Here is a 27,334-nt window from a genome sequence, read left to right as displayed (position 1 = left end):
TGTTTTTATTTATTATTATCTATATTATTTTGTTTCTGGTACCTATCAAACACCTGCTTAAGGTAATTTGAGTTTGGGAGTCATGACTATACTAGACTTCGTTTTGTTTTTCTGCCTCATGCAGTTTGAAGAAGTGTCACATCAGAGAGTTGTGATTAGCTTTGCTTTAAGTATTCAAACAGGTTCATGAAAAAACAGCTCATGTTTTGTTCTTATGACAGTCTTACCGCAGGGGCTCGACGGTGTTTGCTGGGAAGCACGGGTTCATTACCCTGCGGGATCTGTTTCGTTGGGCTGAAAGGTACAGATTGGCAGAACAGCTGGAGAAGGAGTATGATTGGCTGCAGCATTTAGCCAATGATGGTAAGCAGTGCTATCTCAGTTTGTTAAAGTGTCTGTAGTATTACTTTCTAACTCTAGTTCTTAAATATAAATTTTTGTTGCTGGTTAACCAGGTAGTAATTGTTTTCTCTCTTCCTCTGTTCTATAGGTTTTATGCTTCTGGCAGGCAGAGTCAGGAAACAAGAGGAGGTGGATGTTATTCAGAGTGTCCTTGAAAAACACTTCAAGAAAAATCTATATCCTGAGTCTCTCTTCTCAGAGGAAAGCGTCAAAAAGTTACTGGGTGAGTTTCCTAGAAGGACGACACTTAGTAGTTGTCTAGATGTGACTGAAGTTGATTGATGGCTTTGTGTTGTGCAGCTAAATCCTCCACGCAGATGTCAGTGATGGACAGAGATTTTAACCATATTGTGTGGACTCAAGGGATGAGGAGACTTGCCATTTTGGTGGGACGAGCCTTGGAGTTTGGTGAACCAGTTCTGCTGGTGGGAGACACTGGGTAACCATGCTTTTTATGATGCAGTTCTTTGTAGTGCTTTACCAGCCACCAAATGATTGTGTGGGCTTCAGCGCTGCTTTGGTCTGGGATATTTAAGCCTTTGTCACAGCAGACTTGCAAGTGCTGTTCTTCACAGTTCTCTTTTGAGGGAAGCAATTGCATCTCTTGCAGTGCAAGTCTTTAATGGGATTGTCTGCATTATGTATAATAACAACATAGAAATTATATAGAAAGTAGTACAATTGAGATGAGCTGCTTTCCCCACCTTTCACAAGGTGCTGTGAAGAATCTTGCTGTGCTTCACTGGAGAGGCTGCTTTTGGGGAATTGTGATGGTTTGTTTGAAAGCACATTTGCTTTACATGTTTTAAGAGCTTGTGAATATAGACTTGCTGCTGCTTCTCCCCCCTGCCAATGTCTCATATGCTGTAAAGGAGGTTTTAGAAGTAGATACTGTCTGTTCTTGTGCTGGTTATAAATTTGGAGAGTAAATTTTTGTTGGAGAGAAGAGAATTAAAACACAAGGAAAAGGGAGAAATACATACATAAGTAATAAATGAGAACTCTAGGTACTCAGCAGTTTATTCCTTTCGATTTAGGCTTGGTCTAGACATCTAGCATCTCCAGTTTAGTTAAATCTTAGGCTAGTTGAGTGCCTGTAGGGGCAGGCTGAAGTAAATTTGACTTGGAACCTGCAGAAATTCCTCAATGCAGTTATTGATTTAAATTTAATCAAAGGCATCTTGTGCAAGTCAGCAACAGTTGTGCCAAAAATGGCTTCACTTTACATACATTTTTTTCAAGGAAAGGAGCAGAAGGAAATCTGCAAGCTGGACTTCTGTGTTATAGCTCTTCAGCGAAAGTATGAATCTTGTCCTAAGTGTGCTGGTTTTCTTGTTTTATTCTTCTCTTTCAATTAAGTTACTTTGTTGCAGGTGTGGTAAAACTACCATCTGTCAGATCTTTGCAGCACTAACAAATCAGAAGCTCTACTCAGTGAATTGCCACTTGCATATGGAGACTTCAGACTTCCTGGGAGGACTCCGACCAGTCAGACAGAGGTCAAAAGACCAGGTTTGTCTTACATCAATAATAATTTGGATAGTGTAACCATGGAAGCAAAAAAAAAAAAGGCAATTATTAATGGTTTTTCACTTCCTTTTCCATTTCTTAGGAGGAATCTGATAGTTCTAGACTTTTTGAGTGGTGTGATGGACCTCTTGTTTTAGCAATGAAAGAGGAAGGTTTTTTTCTCCTTGATGAGATTTCTTTAGCTGATGATTCTGTTCTAGAGCGACTTAACAGGTATGTCTAAATGTGTTAGTATTAAGTATCCTCAATGTGTCTGTTCATTATATGAACGTGAGCGTGGTAAATCTAGCTTCTTCCAGGTACATTTGTTTCCTGGACTGAGTGAGCTGCTCTCTTAATCATGTAGGTCTTGGTGAAAGAATGAGTGACCCAAATAACGCTATCCCTGTTCATGTTTCAACTTCTGTGCCAGTTTGCATTGTTTTTCTAATTGTCATCCATCTGGTGGAGGTGCTAGTTTTAATTGTAGTAAATCTTAGATAATTTTTGCTGTTTATAATGCTAATTACAGTTATGGAGAAAGTAAGGTAAGACATAATGAAACTGCCTCGTCTTGCCTAAATTTTGGTATCTTAGCTTATGTGGAAAAATAAAAGGTACTTCAATCAAAAAGCAGACAAGTTTGCTTGACGTGATGTTTTTGAATGCTTTGGTTAGTGCCATTACTTTCCACTTGGCTTTAGGGTACTGCTGTAGACTGTTCTACACTCAAATTGCTGTATTTCATGGACAAATATGATGAAAGGATTTACTTAATTCAATAGCTTATGTTTCTGGATAAAGAAATTAAGAACATAAACCCTAGTTTAGTTGAAACAGTTTATACAGTATTTGAAGACAATTTATAGCATGAGTCAGGTTGGAAAAATAAATCTGAGTAAAATCTCCAGTTTACCATCTGCAATATTATTATTTTCAGCTTGTGAGAGAGCAATTGAAAGTGATGGATCTTATCAAATACCAGAAACAAAATCTAGTTATTTTCCTCTTTTTTGTGTGTGTAAAAATTCATAAAATGTAAATTTAATGTAATTATCTGCTTGCAGCAGTATGCCTCATTTTAGTCATTCCACTTAGTGGACAAGTCTGATGAGGAGCATCTGAGGGACCCGGGGCTGTTTAGCCTGGAGAAAAGGAGGCTGAGGGGAGACCTTATTGCTCTCTACAACTACCTGAAAGGAGGTTGTAGCATGGAGGGTGTTGGTCTCTTCTCCCAAGTAACAAGTGATAGGACAAGAGGAAATGGCCTCAGGTTGTGCCAGGGCAGGTTTAAGTTGGATGTTAGGAAAAATTTCTTAATGGAAAGGATCACCATCCCTGGAGGTGTTTAAAAGATGTAGATGTGGTACTTCCAGACATGGTTTAGTGGTGGACTTGGCAGTGTTATATTTGCCATTGGACTCTTAAAGGATCTTAAGTGCTTTTCCAACCTAAATGATTCTATGATTACCCGTTATATTGAGGTGATTAGCAGCTACTTTTTCCAAACCCTCTTGTGTTAAAGCTGGTTTTTTTCATTGTATCATTGCAGCTATCTTTCTTTCATAAAGTCAAGTTAACCTTCTGTTTTGAGAGTGATACTAAGTAGTGTCTTTCTAAAGGGATAACGGTTTAAACTTTTAACAGCTTTTAGTGTACACAGAAGTACAACTAGTAAAACAGGCACACAAAACCTCAGAAAACCACCTGTTAGAATGCTTCTCAGAATGTATAGTTTGTCAGCTTGAAGTCTTGTTTTTTGTGCAGATTTGCTCTTATGAATATAAATTTTGCTATTGCTTTTGTAAGAAGAAAACTGTGAGATGTGGACTTTATTAGACAAGTCTTCTGACAGGTGGTTTAAATAGACACTTATCAACAAGGTTCGGGAAGAGTTTCCTTTGAACGAAATCAGAAATGTTCTCAATTATGGAGGATGAATAGTTTGTGGTTTGTTTTTTTTTTTTAATACAAATTCTGGCGCAATGAAAGTTTAATCAGGCCAAGTCATGTGATTTTTGTTTGTAAGTGACCTTTTGAAATGTGAAATAAAATTTAATTAATTTTTTTTTAACCTTACTTTAGTGTTCTTGAAGCTGAAAAGACATTGGTACTTGCAGAAAAAGGTGGTCAAGATGATGAGAATAATGAAGTAGAACTACTAGTTGCAGGAAAGAAATTTCGTATCCTTGCGACCATGAACCCAGGAGGTGACTTTGGGAAAAAGGAGGTAAATGTGAAAACAACCAGAAGTACAACATTCATTTTCTGGTCTTATTAGCTCTTACGTGAGTGCAGGTACAATGCGAAAATGCACTGGACCAATTCTGGCATCCAGTACTTTCTAGGAGGCATCTGCTTCATTGTTGTAAAGGAGGATTAGGATGTACCTGTTTTCTATGACTTCTCTGTGCTATCATTTTGACAATGTAAGCCAATACTCACTAGAATGTCAAAGAAAACCTCAGGCCTCTAAATACTCTAGGTATACTTCATATGTAGAATACTTTACACATGGGAAATGTGGCTCATGAAACAAGTAAATCCACCTCTAACATGAGTCTGGAACAGCATGAAGTTGTGTAATAGATTATTCTCCCTAATATTGTTCAGAAACTGACAGTTGGAAGTCATCTTGTCATTCTCAGTGAATATGAAAATTACATTCCAAAACACTTTGCTCATTAAATGAAAAAAAAAATCGGTTTCTGAAGTTCAGCTTTAAGTAACTAAAGACAGATTAAAACAGACAAACAAGACCCTTTTTAGGTAGTGTTGGGAGCTAGGACTGAAGAACAAACAAACAAACAAACAAAAACTAAACCAACCAAAGAAACAAACCAAACAGGAAAAAAACAAACAAACAAACCCCACCACTATGAGCTTTTTTTACCCAAATGAAGATGAGTGAGTACTCCATTTGAAGGGATTTCTATAGTACAGCACAAATCATTGTAACACTGTGTGTTTAAAGGGGATTTATTTCTGCATTGTGTTTGTGCTAATGACTTTTTTCATGACTAATTCAGCCAGAAAGTGAGAGGAATTACAGAAGCAAGTTGTAATTGAAGTCAAATTTCCATGTAGTGTTTTGCATCTGTAAACAAAGGGAGATTACATAGCTATAGTTTGATACATGTTGTTCTGATGGAATGAAATGGAGCTTTGGTGTTTGCAAACCCACTCAATTTCTTTCCATATTCTTTTGAATGTTCTCATTTATCAGCCATTTCCTGCATTGATACCACTACCGCAAATCTTAAAATCCACATTCTCGACAAGGTTTTGTCACAAAGCGGCCCTGTTGAAATTGGAAGTAAAGGCCTATCTTGGTCACTGTGTTTACTGTTTGGAAGTACTGTGGCTACAAGACTATCACTTAACTGCAAGATTAAGTAACATGGTGTGATGTAACTTGAATTGCTGTGTCATTCTGCTTGTTTGCAGCTTTCTCCTGCATTGCGCAACAGATTTACAGAGATATGGTGTCCACAAAGCAATGGCCGTAGTGATTTGGTACAGATTGTAAAACACAATCTCCATCCAGGATTGTCTCTGGGTGGCATAAACCATCAAGGTGGGTATTTGTTTCTTGGTCTTTGAACACTCTTAAAAAAAAAAAAAAAAGAGAGTTTGGAAGCTCCTGAACTTTCCTCAGAATTTACACCACTGTGTTACTCTTTCATGTAAGTACTTTGGAGTTTGTTCTTCTCTTGTTGTGCATATTCCATGGCTAGCCAGAAGTACGATAAAGGCTGTATTTACTTCACTGTTCAGATGCTTGAATTATCCTGAGACTTCAGTGCCCAATCTTCGTTTCAATGGAAGGTGTTGTAAGAACTGGCACTTCATTTTCTGCCAGAAGCCTCACTGTTAGCATTAATAACTTTGTTCTTTCTTGTTACTTGAATTTAGAAGGCTGTGTAACAACAGCACTATCAGGGACTTACTGTTCAGTTTTCCTGCCAGTTAGGATGTAGAGCACCCATCCATGTTACTCATGCGTTACAGCTCTGCCTACTTTAGTGATGCTTATTATACAGCGATGTAGTATATGTGACCAATATAATTATTTGATAACACTTTTTTGGGTTTTTTTTTGTTTGTTTTTTAAACTCTTTTCAGGGGCAGACATAGCAGAGCTCATGATGGACTTTGTTGAATGGCTGACTAATCAAGAGTTCGGTCGCCAGTGTATACTCAGCGTGCGAGATGTCTTGTCATGGGTTAATTTTATGAATGTCTTGGTAGAGGACAAGGAGTTGAATTCTGCCAGGGAATACAGCCACCTTTACATTTCTCCAGTGATGTCTTTTATCCATGCTGCATGTTTGGTATACATTGATGGAATAGGATCAGGTAAGGTCTTTAGTGCTCATTCAATAGCAGAAAATATGAAGATATGTATTTGTATACTTCTATATAGAATGCAAACAAAATACTTGGGGGCAGCATGGAACTCTTCTGTGAGAAGTTTTCACTTCATTTAACAGTATCCTGTACTTCATGTGCCTTTTTCGTGTTTCAGTAGCAAAAGTTTGAATACTACAGGAAACTTAAGTAAATTAGAGGTAGTAATAATAATATTACAAAGACTACTACATGTATTGAGAAAGCCTGTGTTTTTTATTGAGTCTTCTGAGCTGATATGGTACTTAATTATGTGACCACATACTATTCTCTCTTTCTCACCCCACATGTCACCATCTGTGTGAGCTAGTCTGTGTCATGTGCATAGCTCAGAATGCATCTTCGCATATTTGGCTGCTGGCGCAGCTGATAAATAAGAGAGATGGGGCAAAAGTGAAAAGTCACAAGAAATGCAGGGAAAGAAGACTGGGGAGGACTATGGCAAGGGGTCAGGATGATAGTGATTGTAGAAGAAAGGGGTTTGGAAATCAGGTGTCCTTAATTCTCTTGCTCACAGAACAATTTGTCCATGGTAAATGGCTTGCAATGGCAAGCAAAAACACTAACATGAAATACAAACCTGAAACAAAATACTGCACAAAAATGGCATCTGTGAAGGAACTGAATTTCTTAATCATAAGATGAATGTGTCTAGTATGTTTGTGTAGCATGCTTAACTTTTCTAATTACAGGTACAACATCCTGCTCAGCTGATACAGCTTTATTAGCTCGTGAAAAATGCCTAACATTCTTATGTGAGAAAATGAGTCAATTCCTTGAGCTGACTGATTATCAGAAGAATGAACTAAAGATTTATGACAGAACAAAGGAGAGAGAATTTGTGTGGATGGACAACTTTATGGGAATCCACCCCTTTTTTATTCCAAGAGGCAAGAGACTTTGTGGGAGTGGGTGGACATTTGTTTTGTGGTTTTTGTTCCCAGTACTTCTGTTCTTTACTAAATCTAAGTAGGATACCTGAACCATTAAACAACAATCTAGAGTTTGTTTTCAAGCCTTAGAAAAATGCTTTTTCTGCCTCCAAGTGTGTTGGTTGCAACTCAGTTGCATTTGAGAAGACACATCTGTTAATTGCTTTCTTTGACTTTTTAAAATTAGTGGTTAATGGCCTAATATTATTGGATTTTTTTCACCGTAACAAAACTTCTTGATTTTGACTTCTAATTTTCTGTCACTCTGCATAGTTAGAATGTCTGCTAACTTCTACTAATCAAAGCTGCAGCTACTCCTGGCCTGTGTGTAAAGCATGGGAAGCAGGAATCCTGGGTACAGTGCTAAACAGAATGGAGACCAATGCCCTGCTTTGCTGTGACCTCTCAAAGATTCACTGCAATTTTTGCAGTTATATAGTCCCTGCATTTCAGTTCCTCATTTCACAAATTAATGCAAATGGAAGTATCAAAATATTGCTTTCTACCCTTAAAATACAGTGATGGGACTAAAAAGCGATGACTGAGCTTTTGAGTTCAGCTGGTTAGTTTTTAGTACATGGAACTGTGTGTTCCTTATGCTATAATAATCATTCATCTTTGAACATTTTGATATTCGTGGATTGTGTTAGTCATGCATAAAATTGTACAAGGTAATGCTTTTTTGTAAATTGCTTAGTTTCTCTTTGCTAATTAGCTCACAAAGGAAGATTCTCTTTCATACTAAAAAGGTATCAAGATGTGTAAGATAAATTAGTGATTAATGTCATGCATACCTGAGCGATGCTGTATTATGGAATTTGGGGAATGGTGTCCCAGTGAGCTATACTGGCTGGAATTTGGCAAACAAGCTCTGTACTCTTTCTTTGCTGTATGTCATAATAACAATAGAGAAAATAGATGCTTAACAGTGCACCCTAATTAAAGCATACTTCCTTCACAAAACTGGCAACATATGGAACAGATTAATACATTGTTCTGTAACATGACTCAACTGTATCCTTCAGTGCCAAGTTTTCAAAAGCTGCTTTTGAGTTTTAGAGCCACATGTTTGAAGGGCAAGGACAGATTTATGATTTTTTCAGTGATCTCTAGTTTGGGTCATGAACCAGGAAGTGTTGAAGTTTTGTGGCAAAATACATTGTATATTCACATGCTTTTTGCAAAATCCCACATAAATTCTTGGAGATGAGCTGATACACAGCTGTGGGTCAAACAGAAAGTAAGTGTGCCTGATCTCTGAGAATGGGATACAGACTTGGACTCCATGGCTTGCTGTAGTGAGATTAGCAATTAACAGACAGAATTATCTCATTTGGAAGCACACTTTCAGCAGCTCCAGCATAAAAGTTCTGGTTTAATTGTTTTCTGGTTTACCTTTTGCTTTGTTTTAGGCCCTGTTCTCCAGAGGAACAGTGTTACAGATTATGCTCTAAATGCTGGGACTACAGCAGTGAATGCCCAAAGACTGTTAAGAGCCCTGCAGCTTAACAAACCTATTTTGTTGGAGGGGTCACCAGGAGTGGGCAAGACCAGTCTAGTTGCTGCCCTGGCAAAAGCCTCGGGAAACTGTCTTGTTCGAATCAACCTGTCTGAGCAAACGGTAAAGTATTATGTTTCTAACTTAGTGTTTATGGCAGGGGGGAGGTTTTGTTTAACTTAAAAAGCATAGTTCTTTTTAACTTTGGCACTAAGTCTGAAATGTTAATTTTTCCTTCTAGTGTGAGCTTGTGTGTGCAAATGCCAATTCCCAGATTATTCTGTTATTTTCAAGTGAAGACATGAGTATCTTTGTCTAGTGAGTTTTTTATTGGCTTCTGCAAAGTTACTTCTGAACACATTTAAGCCTTTTTAGCTTTTCTGTCCCAATTTAATTTTTTGTAGTTATATTTAGTAGCTGGTCACTGGAGTCCTATCATGGAAAAACTTTTAGCATCTTGCAGTTACTAGAATTTTTCTTTTAATACCTACATTTTGGCTCTATTTAAATGGGAGGGAGAAAACATGAAGTGAATTTAACAAAGGCTACTTATGAACTTTAGTGGAGTTTTGTAATTTCCGACCCCCTCCTGATTGTCTTCTCCCAAAGGATGTGACAGACTTGTTTGGGACAGACTTGCCTGTTGAAGGTGGGAAGGGAGGAGAATTTGCCTGGCGTGATGGACCACTACTAGCAGCATTAAAATCTGGACACTGGATTTTATTAGATGAGGTAAGTTCAAGTTTGGGGCACAAATAAAATGAAATGTTCTGGAAGAACAAAGGTGATGATTTGGCATGTAGGATAAATACCTTTGAGGGCTGATGATTGAAATAAATTTTGCTTACTTTTAATTTTGTGCGTCTAGTGCCATGTTGAGAGTGATCATTCCGCTTAAGAGAAAAATGAATCTCCATCTGCTAAGTCCCTCTGCCCATTGGCCCTCCATAGAGGGAGCGTAAAATGCCGGCTTTCACTAGACCTCTTTTAGACAAGAGAACAAGGATCAAATCCCAGCATAAATTCATGCAGAAAGCGAAGGATAGATTTGATTTACATTTGAAAGTTTTTGGGAAGAGTGTCAACAGAAGTTTTGGTACACATGTTCTTATATGGATATAATTTCACTTAAATAGAAGGCATTTTGCTGGGACTAATACACTGTGTTGTGTACTGATTTAATTGAGATGAAGAAGAGTTCCGTTTTGCCAGTGTAAGCTGTGCTGCCACCACAGGTTTGTTCATGTACCAAGTAGCAAGTGCTTTCCAGCTTATGCATGCACAGAGCTTGCTTCTTCAGTGTGCATACTAATTATTTCAGAGTGCAAAATCTTAAATTTTTTAAACTGTTTCTATACATTTTTTTCCTATTGTGAAGAATACCACTTCAAACAACCATGATATTGAAATAACTCGGACTGCCTTAATTTAAAAAACAAGCACAGGAACAAAACGCTCTGCCACACATGTATGAATGTAGGTTTAGAAGCATCTTGAACATGCAGATTTTACGATGGAAAATTTTGTTATTGTGTTGAAAACCCAGTACAAAAAGCAAGTGCACATGAGGAAAAGTGTTATAGCTTTGTTGCTCCAGTGTAATAAATCTAGCTGGAGATAATAACAGGTGACAGTGCTAGAACAGCAAAGAAATTCAATTTTACCTTTTGTGTATCCAAGACTAGAGATTATGCAAAAGTGTTTTGTAGAGCATTAATATTGTATCTTCTTTCCTCAGTTGAATCTGGCTTCTCAGTCTGTATTAGAGGGACTAAATGCATGCTTTGACCACAGAGCAGAGATTTATGTTCCAGAATTGGGAATGAATTTTCATGTACAGCACAAGAAGACTAAGATTTTTGGATGTCAGAATCCATACAGGCAAGGAGGTGGAAGAAAAGGTCTGCCAAAGTCCTTTCTCAACCGATTTACACAGGCAAGCTTATTTGTTTGGTTTAAACTATGTCATGATCCCATCTTGTAGTTTTCTGACTATATCAACACTCAGCATGCTCTTTGATTCTACAGGTGTATGTTGATCCACTGTCAGCAGAAGATATGGAATTTATTGGGAATACACTATTTCCTGCTATTGATAAAAGTATTATTGCTAAAATGGTTGCTTTCAATAACAAGGTAAATATATATTTTAGTTTCTTTTGTGTAGAAGTAGGCAGAATGCAGTAAGATTAAAAAAGTTAAGTCCAATGTTACCTTTCCAAGCATTTTCCTAGACAAGTGCTTGGGTGAAAAAAGAGGAATGGGAATATATGCAGAAGAAAGTAAAGAACACCGCTAAAACCCATCTGAATTCTTGTACCACTACAATCAGATTCTTGGTTGATACCTGAAGAGGCATTATTTTTCACAGAGGAGAATATATATTTATATAAGAAAGGCTTTGCTCTACAAGTGAAAACAATGATGGTTTGGTAGCTTGGTGAAGTGAGTTCAGAAAATAATGATTTTCCTTCTCATGGATTATTCTTGAAGCACAAACAAGAAGAGCTATATCTTAACAAGAACTAAAATGTGTATTTCTGTTTCTGGTCAGAATTTTTAACGTGCTCTTTATTATGGGATGTTCTTAGTGAAAGTGGCATCTGACCTGTACAGAAACAGAAGCTTGTAAGGTTATGTGGCAGTGTTCTGGATCATTGAGTGACCAATAAAAGGAAAATATTTCCTGATAGAATTTGTCTATGGCAGAGGATTTAGAGATGCTCGGATATAAAATATTGCTAATATAAAAGGTTTTCAACAAGCATTGATTACAAAGCATTGACTTACTAGCTATTTTGTTGCTTAAATAGTTCCAGTTTGCATAAAATGCGGGATATAAAATTCACAGCAAGGATTTTACTCAGGGTCATGCTTCTGAAGTTGCGTTTAATCTTCATGTAATGAAACAAAGTCTATTAACATTAAGAGAAAGTAGTATTGTTTGTCGTTACATAAAAATCTTTTATGGTGGCATCGTAGTGAATACTTATTTATAGAGTGCAAGAGTAAAAAGGAAAATTAAGCTGTTAGAGAATTAGTAGAGACAACTAAATGAAGCTTTAGTTTCTCATGTCTTCAGAAAAGTGAATACAGTTTTCTCCTTCTGTTGTCTTCTGTCTTGTAAGCAGTGCTAAAGGCAGAAGTTCAGTTGAATATAAATATATATATATATATTTGAAGATCAGCACATGGGTAGAAAATATTATTATTATTTAAAAAAAAAAAAATTGCTGATTTTTCCAGATTGACAATGAAGTAATGGTTGAAAAAAAGTGGGGACAAAAAGGAGGACCCTGGGAGTTCAACTTACGTGATCTTTTCCGCTGGTGCCAGCTGATGCTTGTTGACCAGTCACCAGGATGTTATGATCCAGGCCAACATGTATTTTTGGTGTATGGAGAAAGAATGAGAACCAAAGAAGACAAAGAAAAGGTGAGATGTGTGTTCTCCTTTCTTGGTCTTCAGATTGTCAGGAAGTATTTTTAGAAATCCAAGTGTTAATTTGAAGATGCTTTGCAATTTATTTGTAGACAATACCCCTTACGAAAGAAAAATAGGTTTGTTTGAGGTTTTGACATTTAACATATGTACCTCTCCCCTTGTCATTTAAAATATCGACTTAATTAGCTGCTAGTATTAAAGCAGAAAGCTGGTGTAAATCAAGGCAAGTAGGACAACAAAGGACTTAAACAGAGCAAAACACAACATGTTCTTATGTGATTCTGTATTTAGTAACGTTCTCATAGAAGTGGCATGGGTCGCATGCATATTTGTGAGGAAAGAGGAGATGGGGAGCAGTGAAGAGAAATAGCACTGAGATATGGAGAGGTGCTTAAAGTTATAGGTAAAAAGCAGCAGTTTTTAAATTGTTCTGGCTTGGACTTCTTTTATGGACTTATTTACCTGTCACTTTTTTCATCTGCCTGTCAAATTGCTCTTCTCATTCGCTTAAAATCATGGCTTAAGGTTGCTCTAATAAAACACTGCAATTGTTATTCCATCTTTGCCATCTACATAGCCCTCTCTTGCTTAGAAATCCTTGGCTTTTGTTTAATTTCACAGCATTTAAATGGTGTTAAACTAAACATCAGTCACATTGTAAGATTGAAGTTACAAACTGTATGTGACTGGATATTTTTCTCATGGGTTTACTTTTTCCTTCCTGTAGTATTATTGCATTTTTGTGTGTTATCGAAGAGCTTACTTATGGAATGGCTTCTTTACAAGAGGTGGTTTTTTTTTTTTTTTAGACAGAAGCATTAGGGTATTTCAAGTCATGGGAAGGCATGGTTAATGAAGGGCTTGCTGTGGGCAGCTCACAATCACTTTGCTTGCTGCACTTGCAGTGAAATGATGTTTATGATTAAATTGTGTTAGTTACTATCACATAGCTGTTACTGTCACACGGCTGTGGAGCTGAGAGGGAAGGCTACTTTAGGAGTAAATCTTTGGAATTATGGTTAACTTAAGCCTGATGAGTCTTCTTTTGGCTCTTTCAATTGTTTTAGGTTATATCTGTGTTTCGAGACGTTTTTGGCCAGGAGGCTGATGTGTATACAGGAACCAGAGAGTTTCACATTACTCCATATAATGTTCAGGTAGGCTGCTGACAAGAGGTTTTTTGAGTGGAGAGAGGAGGAGACAACTTGGACTTGCCTCTTATTACTCATCCATGTGTCTCTTGTCTCTTCCAGATCGGTTACTCAGTTCTTTCTCGTGGCAACTATATTCCTCGACCTGGTAGAAGTCTCTCACTTCTGCATCATTCACTGCAGTCCCTTGAGTCTATAATGAAATGTGTGCACATGAGCTGGATGGTAATCCTGGTGGGCCCAGCAGCTGTTGGCAAAACCAGTCTTGTTGAGCTGCTGGCCCATCTGACTGGCCATCGACTGAAAATCATGGCAATGAACAGTGCGATGGATACAACTGAACTCCTGGGTGGATTTGAACAGGTAAACACTCTTTTGGTAATATGGCAATATTTCTTGTTCCTACCCAACAGTGGCCAGTCCACTGTGATCTTGGTATTTAAGCACCAAATGGAGCCTTAGGCACTGCAGTCTTCTGGATGAACTAACTCCATAATGGCTTGTTTGCAGGTGGATATCAATAGGCCATGGCAGCGCCTGTTGGAAAAAGTGGAGAATGCTGTGAGCACACTAGTAAGGGACAGTCTTCTCCTGACAGAAATTTGTGCAGATGATGCTGAGCTTCTGCTGCGTGCTTGGAGCAGTTTCATCCTGAATTACAAACCCAAATCTCTGGGTGAAGGAGGCAGAAGTGTTACAGCTGAATTAGTGAGCAAACTGGAGGGAATACTTGTACTGATCCAGCGACTAAACAATAAAATAAATTCCTACTCAAAACCAGGTATGTATGGTGGGTGATTTGACATAAGACTATATATTCCTCTGAAGAAAATAATAGAAATAGATAACTCTGCAGTGAAAGCTTGAGAAAACTGAGGGGTGTTTTATAGGTTCTTTGTAGTCAATACTGTTGCTTCATACTACTTATGTAACAGCCTATCTTATGAAAAAGTTATTTGTGATGGTTCTTCAGGTTTATTTTTTGTTTGTGTAGTTATAGCTGGTAGCAATTGGTAGTCCACACTTGACACACTGCAATTCTCCTGTATTGAGCTATTCAACATATGATGCAATACAGCTCTTATCTTGTATTTCTAAGAAATGGAATTTAGATACTTCAGATAGAAATTACGTGTTAGAGAGAAGTGTAGGGGAAAGGGACCTGGGGATCCTGGTGGACAGCAGGATGCCCATGAGCCAGCACTGTGCCCTTGTGGCCAGGAAGGCCAATGGCATTCTGGGGTGTATTAGAAGGGGGGTGGTTAGTAGGTCGAGAGAGGTTCTCCTTCCCCTCTACTCTGCCCTGGTGAGACCCCATCTGGAATATTGTGTCCAGTTCTGGGCCCCTCAGTTCAAGAAGGACAGGGAACTGCTGGAGAGGGTCCAGCGTAGGGCAACGAAAATGATTAAGGGAATGGAGCACCTCCCTTATGAGGAAAGGCTGAGGGAGCTGGGGCTCTTTAGTTTGGAGAGGAGGAGACTGAGGGGTGACCTTATTAATGTTTATAAATATGTAAAGGGGGAGTGCCATGAGGATGGAGCCAGGCTCTTCTCAGTGGCAAACAATGCTAGGACAAGGGGTAATGGGATCAAGCTGGGACACGAGAGGTTCCACTTAAATTTGCGAAAAAATTTCTTCTCAGTGAGGGTGCCAGAGCACTGGAACAGACTGCCCAGGGGGGTTGTGGAATCTCCTTCTCTGGAGAAATTCAAAACCCACCTGGACATGTTCCTGTGTAACCTCATCTAGGTGTTCCTGCTCCAGCAGGGGGATTGGACTAGATGATCTTTTGAGGTCCCTTCCAATCCCAAACATACTGTGATACTGTGATACTCTATTCTTGCATTTGTCCTCTGAAGCATTAATCAGCTGAGCTTTACAAATGTCACCAGAATAATGTATGGGTTATTTTTTTTTTTAAATCATCTAAAAGATTGCATTAATAGCCATCAAACTTCCTCTAATGGGGGAGAGGCATGGAGGAAAAGTGTCTGTTTAAACAGAAAAGTGTCAGTGTAGTTTGTATGTGCCTGCAAACCTCATGTTTCCACATGTGGATTTTGCCCATGGGAGGCTACTTGGAGAGTTGGAGCCTCTGCTGTTGTTCCCCTAAAAAGCAGGAAGTATATATGTTAACAAAATAATTACATTTTTTCTTGAATGAAAGAGGAAGCTACCTCAGTGATGTAAGTCTTGATGCAAGATGTAATTCCTTTCAGAGTTTGCTCACTTAGTAGAAGAGTTCCGGCATTTCAAGCTGCAGCAGGCCCAGGCTGCTGACCTCAACAGCCATGGCACTTTCGAGTGGGTGGATGGGATGTTGGTTCAGGCCCTGCAGTCGGGAGACTGGCTGTTGATGGACAACGTTAACTTCTGCAAGTAAGAGATTTTAATGGTATCGTTTCACTGAGTAAAACCCTTGACCTCCTTAGGTTACTTGCCTCTTACTGCGTGGTTCCCAACTGAACATTTTACATTTGGTAACAATAAATGGGAGCAGTAACTTAAATGTTCTGAAAGAGTGTCTTCCTTCTTAGCTTAGCAGTTGATAGTTTTCGTGTTACCTTTGAACATAATAACTGTTTGACTTTTTGCTTAAGACTGGTACCATTTTGATTTCCAATCAGAATGGGATCAAATTGTTACCTTTTTATAACCATTTATATTTCCTTTTAATATAGCCCTTCTGTGCTGGACCGCTTGAATGCTTTGCTTGAACCAGGAGGTGTTCTTACCATGAGTGAGAGAGGTGTGATAGATGGTACAATTCCCACAATAGCTCCACATCCAAACTTCAGGTGCTTTGCTTTTTTGTCTTGTCTTTTTTTCTTTTTTAAATTTCATACCAAGTAGCAGTTTTACAAAAAAAAGGTCAGCTGTGAGCTGGTATTTTGAATGCTGTTCAGTTTGCCATGTACTGTAGTGACACTGTCTGGTAACCAATAAAACTGCACTGTGGTGTGTGACAGAGCGCCTAAGAGGCTTGGCTTTGTATCCCTGTGGCAGCACAGACTGTTACACTGGAAAAATTATGGCAGTATAGCTCTGCCTTATCTCTGCCTTGATTCTCTATTTCTGCTTTACTGAAGCAGTCTGTGGGGGAGTTGGGAGGGGAACATACAGAGTATTCTGTATGTATGTATTCTACCTTTTATAAATTCATGAAAAGAACATTGGGTAGAATACATACATACAGAATGAAAATATGAATTTACTTTATGGAAGAGTGGATTTGGTGTTTCTGGAGTGACAGTTTAAAGCCTTAAGTTACATGTTAAGAATATCAGGCAGTTGAACTAGATAATCATTGTAGGTGCCTTAAAACTGAACTATTGTATTCTAATATCCAACAGGCTTTTCCTTTCCATGGATCCTGTTCATGGGGAAATATCCAGGGCAATGCGGAATCGTGGGATTGAAATTTACATTCCTGGGGAGAACGATGGAAATGCATTGGACAATCTGGATTTGAAGTTACTCCTGCATGGTTTGGGTTTAGTGGGAGGCAGCATCTGTGATGCACTTCTGGCTGTGCATTCAGAAACCAAGGCTGCAGTAGCAGGTAAAAGAACACTATTCGGTGTTTAACAACTTGGGGTCACTACTTATATTTAGATTAAATCTTTAATATTAAAGCTTGGCATTTTATTTTGTTATGTCCCAGTATAAGTAAAGACATAAAAATATGATCAGATTGTTTAGAGTTGGGGTTTTTTTGTGTTCTCACAGGCCCAAATCATAAAAAGATGATACTTTGGGTGTTTTGTAAGGAGACATCAGATACTGGCAAGTGTCGGTTGTCTATTGCTTCAGGGAAGGCAATATATTCTAAGTGAAAATCAGCAAAATAGAGGGTTCTTTGGAGCAAATGACACTAAGTTTCGTTCATCTTAGCTGCTCGATGTCTTATTTTGAACTGGTCACCTGTTATTTACAGTCCTGTCAGATTTTCGTATTAACCTTGGGAATAACTCGATCAATTTTCAAGACTCAGCAGGATTCATTTGTTTTGAATCTCCCTCAGGGTGTAAAGTGGTGTTTGTCCGCAGAAAGTTAAAGGGCTGACAATTACTAACGTTCATATCATCCTAAATGCTATGTATCTTTCAGGCTCTGTGTCATCTTTGTCACCTTTGCTTCAGGCTGCTGTGTTAATTGTGCAGCAGATACAAAGAGGCTTTGGATTAGCGAAGTCTTTTTACAGAGCCTGTTGGGAAGTTTATGGTCACTCACAACAACTGCAGATCAACCAAAAGGTAAAAAGTCCTGCATTTGAAAACTTTTCTTACATCATCTAGATATGTGAAAAATACCATTTCATGAGGCCAGTGTGAACCGAACAATTTTAAACATCCTCTCAGGCAACTATCAGGTGATGAAGAGGAAGGATTAAGTGGCATTGGACATTTTCTGCATTTTTTGGCTTTTGAGTCTTTTTTTGGCTGCGGTGTAAGCAGTACAGTTCTGTGTGTAACTTAGTCTAACAGATCACTTGAAGCTCCAGAAGTTAGTTGCCTCTTCTGTGTGGGTTTTTGTTTTTTTTTTTTTTTTTTTGTGGTTTGGTTTGGTTTGGTTTTTTTTGCTATTGAATGGTGAAGTATGGTGATTTTCAGCTGTCACCTCTCCTTTCATGGCATGTTTTCTCAGCCCAGTTGCAAGTTACTGGAGACAGAGGTCAGATGAGTGAGAGCTGCATAAAGACTGTCAATCTGGGCTGTGCTTATTGCGATACTGTTCCCCAGGGATAAATATTGTTTGTCAGACAACTTGTAGATAGTGGGTCACTCTTTTTCAGCATAAGGAACACAGAACATACCCTAGGTAGACTCTGGGGCTTACTTGCTTTTTGACAGGGTCAGCTGAGATTCCGGAATATGAATACTGATTAATCTATAGCCTGAAACACTGTGTACACTGTCATCTGGAGACAGCAATATTCGCTTCCTATTTTAAACTGTGTAATATGTTACTTTACTTATGGTTGGAATGTTTTGGTACTTTTATCATGTAGGTTATATAGTGTTTGTAGAACATTTGGTTTGTAATGATTTCATAATAGATGCATGTAACTAAAGAATTCCCTGAGCTATTGTACTTGAATGAAATGATTCTAAACTGGTTTTTGGTTGTTTGTTGTAGCTTGTGTTAGAATTGGTTACGAAGCATGCTTCATCTCTGGCTTCCCATGAAACCTGGGGTGACTCCTTGCTCTCAATGGGATTGTGGCCAGACTCCCTGCCCACAGGTCTGTTTGCAGCTGAAGACTCGCTTCTTTCAACAGTCTGGAGTGATGCACAGGTCCTAATGTATTTTCTGAATAGACTGCACCTTAAAAACTGCAGGTAGGTGTGAAGTACTGATGGCATGTCATTGTTCCCTGCAAAGCTTTGTCTTGAGCAAATTCTGGGGGTAGAGACTATGGTAGTCACACTCTGAGGCTCCTGTTACATTTCCATGCAACCACTATAAATACAAGTTAAATTATTCACTGGTTTATTCTTCAGTCCAAAATACTTGACCATATTCAATCTTCATTAAGTACATTTGACTCCATTTGGAGTTAAGAGTAGGCATTTAGCGGAAAATGTGAATGTAAACAGTAGGTTTAGAGGGTAATAAGAACCCCAAAAATCTCTTCCTTCAGTTTATTTCTAAGCTTTAAAAAAATGTGTGTAGTTAGTTTTAAATATACTAATGATCCTCTGTACTTTCATGTAAACAATTTTTCATCAGTTATTTTAGATCCACTAGCTTCAGGTAGAAGAAAACAAAACGAACAAAACAAAAAAACAACAAAAACAACGAAAAGCCCACAACAACAAAAAAAACCCACCACAAAACCCAAAAGAATCCACCAAGTTTCCTCCTTCAAACAGAGGTGTTCAAAAGAAGTCTTATGTGCAGGGGCCATATGCAAGAACTCTTTTAATTATTTATTGGGCAATATAGCTGTTATTTTCACAACACTGGTGCAAAATCTTCCTGCCTGCTTTGCTTAGTGACCTACTGTGGACAGGTACTGTCATTTGCTTCCAGTGGAAAAACAAGCTGTAGAAGTTAGTTCTAAGATACAGTGTTGAAATTGTAAAACCTCAGCATCGTACTGTTTTTTCTTTTTTATTAATAACACTTTTCTCCTGTCTTTGTCTTTTTGAACTTAATTTCGCATATTGTTCTGGTGCACAAATCAGTTTCTCAGTGAAATGCTGTGCAGATTCACTTTTCTGGCACTGTATGAATTTTTGGCAACATTGAATTCCTAATAGTAGACACCCCCAAATGATTTGAGGTTGGAAACTGGTTTTAAAGCTAAATAGAGAGGAGAGGGGTTACTGTATTGCTACCTCCTTGTCTAAAGATAGTTGCATGCTGAGTAGCTTCACTTGTAAAATATATTATTTCCTGGAACTGGGAGTTGGAGCCTTCAATTGCTGGATTTCACTTCTTTGTGTTTCAGGACACTGCCACTGACTCTGCAAGATCTTAAAAAAATTATGCAGTCTACCAATCCTGAGAGTCTTGAATTCGGTGCTGCTGAAATAGATGCAAACTGGATGGATAAACTGGAAGTTCTTCAGGCTTCAGTGAAATTTTTCATAGAAAAGGCAACCAATCAGGATTGGACATTGAGAGTTAAATGGCTTAACTCCTTAGCCAAAAATCTGCCACAGGTGCTTGGTATGTAATTATTTAACTTTCTCTTTTGCCTAAGAGCTGGCTGATTTATTATATTTTCACAAGTGGTGAATCTTCTATGGAAACATCCAGAGCATTCAAATGATCTGATATGAAAGTTCAACTATCCACACTGAATGGAGGGCATTAAGGCTTCAGGGAGAGACAGAAGCAGGTTATGTGTATTAGGGACAACAGGAGACCTTGGACTGAAGATTGCTTTTATTGTTCAAGCCTGTATGTAACTTGTACTACTTCTGAATCAGTTATTTTTTATGCCTACTGGTCTGTGTAAGCAAATATGCCTTTCTCTTCACTATTTTTTGGATAGTGATAGCAAAACCAGTAAAATGCCTTCTGTTTTTTTGGTGTTGAAATACAAAAGGTTAGAAAGCAAGGAAACTGCAGAACTGAGATGTCTGGAAGCTGCGTTTTCTGAACATTCAGAATAGCAGCTGAGCTGAGGTATTTGTTGCTTAATTACATTAATCACATTAAACTTGAGAAGGATTGAAACAGGCATTAGTCCAAATAATTCACACACTCAGCTTCCTTGTATGGTGTGAAATCTCAGATTGTATTGTCCCTACGTGAATGGGATTGCTCCCCCTTGATCTTGGTATCTTTCCAGGCAGGTCTGCCTGTAAACTAGAAAGTATCTAGGTACTTACTGTCATGATGGGTATGCTCATATTTGTTTTGTGGTGGTGGGGTGTTTTTTGTTTGTGTTTTGTTTTGGGGTTTTTTGTTTGTTTTTTTTCCATTTGTTTGTTTGCTTGTTGGTTTTTTGGTGTGTTTGGTTTTTTGGGGGGAGGTTGCGGTTTTTTGTGTTTTGGTTTTTTTTTTTAATTGGGAGAAAAAATTAAAAACAGATGTACTGAGAGGAAGATTTGAAGGTATAAACTCATCACGAACTATATTTTTAATAGCATACATGAAGTATCACCAGTTTAACTAGAACTCTATACTGGATTTATGTCTTTGGCCATGATATTCTGACTAGTTTTAAGACCTCTTGGTGCTAATAGAAAATAAGAGCAACCAGTATGTCACAGTGCATGCACAGATGAGATTCAAGCTGCTTCTGCTGGCTCAGTTGAAGTTATTTTTATTTGCTTTGTTCTTTCTTCTTCACCTACAGATCAGGTGCAGATTCAGCTGGAAGCAGGCGCTGTGGCCCTTCGTAGTTTCTATGCCAGTCCCCTCTCATCTGGAGTCAGTAACATGATCAAGTTGTTACAGCCAACTATGACAGGTACTTCTGAAAAAAAATGATGTAAGACATTGGTGCTTCCTTTATTTGTTCTCTGAACACACTGCAGCCCTTTGTAGGAAATACATGTAACACAACAAAGGCTAAATTCTGTTGGTCCCTCTGAAACCTGTGTTGGGGCCTATAATTTTCCCTGTGTGCTTTACAGGAGCCTCAGGCCTGTGGTTTCCTTTCCAAGCTTGTTAGGTGCATGAAAGCTACATACAGTGACACTGAACCCTTTATGGATGGTCCTAGGTACTCACCTGGACTGTGAAGGAAAAGAGATTTGGACTTGGATTTCCAAGCTGACTTTTTGGGTGCTCTGACCACTGGTTAATTTACTTTCACTGTTCTGTTTTACAGAACCTGCAGTCAATTAATACCTTCCTGTTTGGATATCTGGATTGAGGGAGCTTAAGACTCTGCCTTCCTCTTAGGCTCCTTTGCCTTTTGTCTTTTCCTTCCTTTCCCTAATGTTCATGCACAGGCAGGTGGATCAGGGAAAGTTTTTCATTAAATAATGTTTCCACTGCTGTCCTCTCTTGTCTGCCTTCCCAGATGAACATGTGATGCCTCTGGACCCAAGATGGAATATGCAGTTTTTGGATATCATTAGAAATTCGATGAACTTTGATACAGAAATGGAACACACAGATCAGCTTCTAATCCTTTTGAAGTCTGTAGCAAATCGGTGGGTTACAAAAAAAGCTTGTGAAGATTCCCCAATGACTGTAATCAGTGCTGTATAAACACCTGTGATATCTGTCAAGTATGTTTAGGTTTTGATAGATGTGATCTAAAATACTAGGCAGAGGTTTTGTACAGGTATTTAAATTCTTTGCTTCTGTTTTCTATAGAGGCAGACTAAAACAAATGACTTAATATAGAGAGCAGGTCCCCCAGTATTCCTTATAGGCTGGAGTTCTTCAAAGACAAACCAGAACTGTGGGGTAAAGCATAAAAGAGGCAGAAGCAGCAGTGTGAGATCTCTGACATAGAACTTTTAAATAGTTGCCCCGCTTTTGTATTTGAACTGCGTTTTCTAACAGGAGCAAAAAGTGCACAGATTTTGCAGTTAGAGTATAAGGAAGCAGGTGCTCACATATCCTACAGGTGGTGGTTTTGTATCTGCTTAATACCTCACTGCTTTTTCCTTCCTGGTGATCACTGCAGGTCAGGAATCTGCTCTTTCTGAAGCTTGCTTCTGCAGAAACCATATTCAAGCGATTAGTTATGCTGCACTTGATTCGTGTTTCATTATGCAGTGAAATATCAAATGATACTTTGTAGTTCACTATTCTTAGTAAAACAGAGGCTTTAAAATGGTACTGAATTTCTAACAACTTTATTTTTAATTCAGGGCAGTATTATTTCTTGACCGAGAAAAAAGAAGCTACACTGAGAAGAATTTGATTACCAGCAAGAAGTCAAGAAATAGTGTTTTAAGAATGTCTCTAGATTTCCGCAAAGGTAGAACGATTTTCACTGTTTCTTTCGGTACTATGTTCAATTTGAAATATGGTTAATTTGCACTGTTACAAAATGTGTACTTTAAACGTGGTGTGTCCTGAATTTGTGAAGGAAGATTGTGTGAATATAAAGCAACTAGATGGGTACTAGTATGATATGTAACACATTATTCTTAGATATACTTTATCCTACAGCATTTATGTCCCGCCTCTACTAGATAGTGAGTGCATGTCATTTCTCTACTAATTATCGAAACTTTAGGAAGATGGTGGAGAGAAACTGGAATTGCATCTTGTGTTTAGCTAGTGAGAATAGCCAAGTTCTTCAGTTGTGCTTTTGTTCTAATCTTCTTATGTTAATCCTCTTATGCTAATCCTAATGTTGTTTTTTTTGTAATTAGGTTGTTTACTCCTAAAACAAATGGGAAAAAAATAGTGATACAGTTAGTACTTTTTTTCCCCCATCACAGAGTCTAGTGATCAGAAATTGACGCTCACTTGTCATGTTTTGTGGTTGGAATATTCAGTCTCCTCTTTCCCTCTTGCCCAAATCTCAGATCCAGGAAGTTACAACTGCCTTCCTCATCCAATTGTGGTCAACCTCGCTCCTTTCTTCGAACTTTGGGATGCATTTACATTTCACTGGGTGAAGTCTAGTCAGGTGGCCCTAAGTGATGATGACATGCATGATGTGAGTAGACTTTTCATAGTACACTTACCGAAGTTATGTGAAATTAGACAGTGTGCAGAGCACTATTTTTAGTTTCAGGGGCCATGAAATAAACTACTGTGTCTGTTGATATTTAGAATATACCTGACACCAGGCAGATATCGTGTTTATTTCAGTGACTCTATTTGTGTTCTGTCTTCTCATTTTTTCTGTGTGGATTGTAGGTTTTCAGCCTGCAGATACTCAGGGTGGGAATTATCTTACCTAAATGTACACACCAAGGACCTAGATATCCATTGTGCCATAGGTTTGCCTGTTTCTCTCCACTCATAACAAAGGGAGTATTCACATCCATCTCAGTTAAAGATATCTGAACCTGGGCTTCTGACGTGTGTCACAGGGGTGATTCACTTCTCCCTCTCCCTTTTCAGACCATGAAGATCATTTTGTTGAAATCTGACAATGACATTGTAGACTTGGTGCAGGGATTACTTGTTTTTGACATGTCCTTCCACCTGCCATCAGAGCCCTGGAGTATTTTTAGAAAACATATAGTGGAGCACTAGTTGCATGCCACTAAGTATAAAGCATTGAGTGATTCAGAAATTAATGGAAGTGACAATGTTTTTGCATTTTTCTCTTGCTTGAAGTACAAAGTGTTCTGTAACATGGAGGGCTTGGCAATGGGAAAACCGTGACATTTTTGTCTTGTTGTTAGATTTTATACAGCTTGCTGTGGCGTGACCGGTTCTGGGCAGTCTCTGATGCTCTGATAGTGGATTCGGCAGGGTTATCACTTCTGTCTCTGCACTGGCACTGGGTTATGAAGCATCTAATTGACAGAATTCCTCAGATGCTTATCGGATCAGACCAGCACAAGTGAGTGGCTTTGTGCTTCTGTTAAATGACTGTATAAATTACTCTCTTGTTAGTATTATAACTAATTAATGTTGTTTGCTTAAGTGTCCAAGTTATGTTCCATTAGTGAATGCAACTGCAATGTATTAGACAGTTGTTCAATTTTAAAAGTCAGATGTCTTAGTATTGATCATCTTTTTGCCCAAATGATCATAAAGAATTTTTACCCATTTTCTGTAGTTTAAAGTTAACTTGCTGCTTTAGTGGAAGGTTAAGAGAAGGGACCTTCCTTTATTTTGTCTCCTTTTGCCTTTTTTCTCAAATTTTTGAGTTCACTGTGTGGGCTTATTTCTTCTCTTTTTTTTTTTTTTTTAATCTCCAAGGGTTTCCAAGGAAATTCAATCTGTTTCACAGCAGATTCAGAGCTGCTTGGCCAATCCTGCTGGTACTTCTGCCAGTATGAAGCTATTACAGAAGTCTCTAGGAAGACCTCTTCCTTTTAAGGTATTGGTACTCTGTCTGCAAAAGATTTGTATTTCCAGCAACATCTATGTATGCTTTAAAATAATCACCAAGATTTGTAGCTTTTATTTTCCAGGCTTGCAAAAATACATTCCTTTTGGACTTGTTAGATTGATTAGGAAAGCAAATTCAGCATATCTTAATGAATACCTTTTTTGTGAAATATATCAGTTATCCACATAGCATTTCTACTATTAATTATGTTTTGTGTAGATAGCAGTTATTTAATATAGAGTGGTGGACAAACATAAAAATTTCACTACTTGCTCTGTTCGGGAGACTTGTGAATATCAGTATATATTTGGTGAACATATGTGTATATAGAAAAGAACGTGTACTTCCTTTTATACAGAATAGGATGGGGCTGCCTTCTGACTTACCATGGCAAGGCTTCTTAACTCAGTTTTTTCTTTTCTTATTTTATCAGCTAGTGTCATTGAATAAAAAATATATCACAGTAAAATTTTCTAAAGCATATAAGTCCCTTTTTAAAAGCAGAGCACAGTAGACTTGTAGGTTTCTCATGCTGGTGATCAGTAATTAGGCATAAGTTTTTATGGCCTTATCTCAAATATAGTCAAGCTGCTTAAAATGCATGTAGTTACTTTATGGGACTTTAGAGATCATTCAGTGCTCGCTGAGAATTTTGGGAAATTTTTCTAGGCATCCAAATGTGTTTAAATTGCAGGTGTAAAATGCCAGTTTGTTTTAAGTGACAGTAGCTTCTGGATTTTCTTATTAATGTGTATATTTATTGCCCTTAGTTTAGGTAAGTTGCCATGTTGAGGTATTGTTTGTCTGCATATTTATGTAGTTTCTTCATGAAGGAAAAAAAGAATTTGACAAGGAAGAGTTGTGGCCAACTATTTCAGTTGCTGTCTTCCTGTATTGAATAGGTCTACAAAAGAATTACGGTTAAGTTTTTGTTGCATATTCGTTTATATATACTTGTATTTTGCTCGTGTGCATGTGAATTTGAAACCTTAGTTTCTTGTTTTGTTAGCGCTACTGAAAATAAATGCCACTTGTTCAAAATGTCCTTGTGTTTCCAGGATAAACTGGGCATGGAATGTTTTTCTCAGTTAAAAGTTCTCAGCAAACCACTTAACATGTTGGAGCTAAGATTGGTCTTTGCGGAAAGCAGATGGCAGGAAAAAATGTGCTGTCTGAAAATTGCTGCCACTGGATGGAAGATGAAGAAGGCGTTGCTGCAAGCTGATGGCCTAATAATTAGAGCTAACCATTTAGAAGATGTGAATCTGGGTAGGTAACACTTTTGAAGAGCCTAACACAATGATTTCTGCCATGGCTGTTCTTGTTGTGTACAAATGGAAAGGATGTGAAATGTTCACTGGTGAGAAGTATAGTACATGCATTCATGTGCCTTGTGTGCTCTGTCAAACAGGTCAACTAAAGAATTTTTTGAAAGCTATACATTCACAACTGAGAACAGAAGGAGTTATATATAATCATCCAGAAGACAGGTTTCCTGAAGATACTGTCTCCAACCAGTTAGACCCTGCTTTGTTAAACCAGCTCTGCAGTCGGGTTCAGCTGTGGCCTGCAATGGAATACATAGGCACACTCTGGCAGTACAAACTGACAGCGGATTATGTGGCCAAGGCTTGCACAAGAAGGTGAGAACAAGGTTTGAGAAAAAGATCCTATATTCCTTTCATGAGATTCAAGATCTCTAGCTAAAAGCTGTAACTGGTACTTTACATTTGCATGAAAATCTCTGTGTGTGTACATATATGTTAAGATATTTGGCTGTGTATATGCATATATATATATATGTGGTTCACACATGCTTATTTATTTATGTATATAAATGCTTATAATGATGGGCAATAGGTACAAGTTACTCCTGGGGGAGATTCCAATTGGACACAAGAGAGAGTTTTTTCACAATGAGAACAATTAGCCATTGGAATAATCTCCCCGGGAAAGTGGTGGATTCCCCAACTTTTTAATGAAATAGAAGAGTTCTTCATGTTAGGAATTAATGTGAAGATGTTCATCAGCATGTTGCTGGGCCTACTGCAGAAATACTGAATTAGAGGTGGAGAAGCACATGAGCATGCTTGCTTCCTTTTGTGTAAACTATACACATATACTCATAGTTTAAATTAATGTTATTAGTTTAAGAAGTGTCAGTGTTGGTTTAAGGGGCCCAGTGTATTTTTTGAGGTTTTTTTTTACTGTTTTACTGTTCCTTAGAAGAGAGCTTTTCATTTATAGATTTCAGTGGAAGTATTTTTTTGTGCAATGAGACTCCTAGAATCACTGATTCATTCCTGAATTTATAAAAGTTCTGATTTGTGCAACAACTGTAAAGCTGGAAGACAGTTTGTCTCCAAATGTTTTGTACGTTTTGCTGAACGCGTAGCTTATAACTACAGAAGATGCTATGTCTCCTTTTTGTTGTATTTAGACTTTTCCAACTTTGAAGGATGCAGGTGGTTTGAGTATTACTTGAGTGCTTGTTCTTTTCTGTTTAAAATGTTGTTATTTAGCCTTTTAGGGAGTCTTCATTAT

At 38.1% G+C, this 27,334-nt stretch overlaps 1 protein-coding gene across 1 annotated transcript in view; it reads left to right on the top strand.

Annotated features, from left to right (window-relative positions):
* Positions 1-27,334, top strand: part of MDN1 (midasin AAA ATPase 1) — a gene marked incomplete at its 5' end in the record, with an annotated part of 103,024 nt that overhangs the window by 34,230 nt on the left and 41,460 nt on the right. The window contains 31 exons of the mRNA XM_080341253.1: positions 222-363; positions 491-625; positions 703-841; positions 1,776-1,914; positions 2,015-2,145; positions 3,997-4,141; positions 5,359-5,488; positions 6,037-6,270; positions 7,014-7,211; positions 8,666-8,874; positions 9,361-9,483; positions 10,490-10,687; positions 10,780-10,887; positions 11,998-12,186; positions 13,263-13,352; positions 13,449-13,709; positions 13,857-14,127; positions 15,567-15,726; positions 16,029-16,145; positions 16,701-16,909; positions 17,458-17,603; positions 18,487-18,689; positions 19,805-20,025; positions 21,164-21,277; positions 21,836-21,968; positions 22,638-22,747; positions 23,304-23,437; positions 24,135-24,295; positions 24,658-24,778; positions 25,849-26,059; positions 26,202-26,433. Of these exons, the coding sequence (XP_080197379.1) occupies positions 222-363; positions 491-625; positions 703-841; positions 1,776-1,914; positions 2,015-2,145; positions 3,997-4,141; positions 5,359-5,488; positions 6,037-6,270; positions 7,014-7,211; positions 8,666-8,874; positions 9,361-9,483; positions 10,490-10,687; positions 10,780-10,887; positions 11,998-12,186; positions 13,263-13,352; positions 13,449-13,709; positions 13,857-14,127; positions 15,567-15,726; positions 16,029-16,145; positions 16,701-16,909; positions 17,458-17,603; positions 18,487-18,689; positions 19,805-20,025; positions 21,164-21,277; positions 21,836-21,968; positions 22,638-22,747; positions 23,304-23,437; positions 24,135-24,295; positions 24,658-24,778; positions 25,849-26,059; positions 26,202-26,433 (5,114 nt within the window). The remainder of the gene's footprint in view (positions 1-221; positions 364-490; positions 626-702; positions 842-1,775; positions 1,915-2,014; positions 2,146-3,996; positions 4,142-5,358; positions 5,489-6,036; positions 6,271-7,013; positions 7,212-8,665; positions 8,875-9,360; positions 9,484-10,489; positions 10,688-10,779; positions 10,888-11,997; positions 12,187-13,262; positions 13,353-13,448; positions 13,710-13,856; positions 14,128-15,566; positions 15,727-16,028; positions 16,146-16,700; positions 16,910-17,457; positions 17,604-18,486; positions 18,690-19,804; positions 20,026-21,163; positions 21,278-21,835; positions 21,969-22,637; positions 22,748-23,303; positions 23,438-24,134; positions 24,296-24,657; positions 24,779-25,848; positions 26,060-26,201; positions 26,434-27,334) is intronic.

The sequence above is a fragment of the Nesoenas mayeri genome (genome assembly GCF_963082525.1).
Source record: "Nesoenas mayeri genome assembly, chromosome: 3".
Classification (NCBI taxonomy): Eukaryota; Metazoa; Chordata; class Aves; order Columbiformes; family Columbidae; genus Nesoenas; species Nesoenas mayeri.
This window is presented reverse-complemented; position numbering and strand designations above follow the sequence as displayed.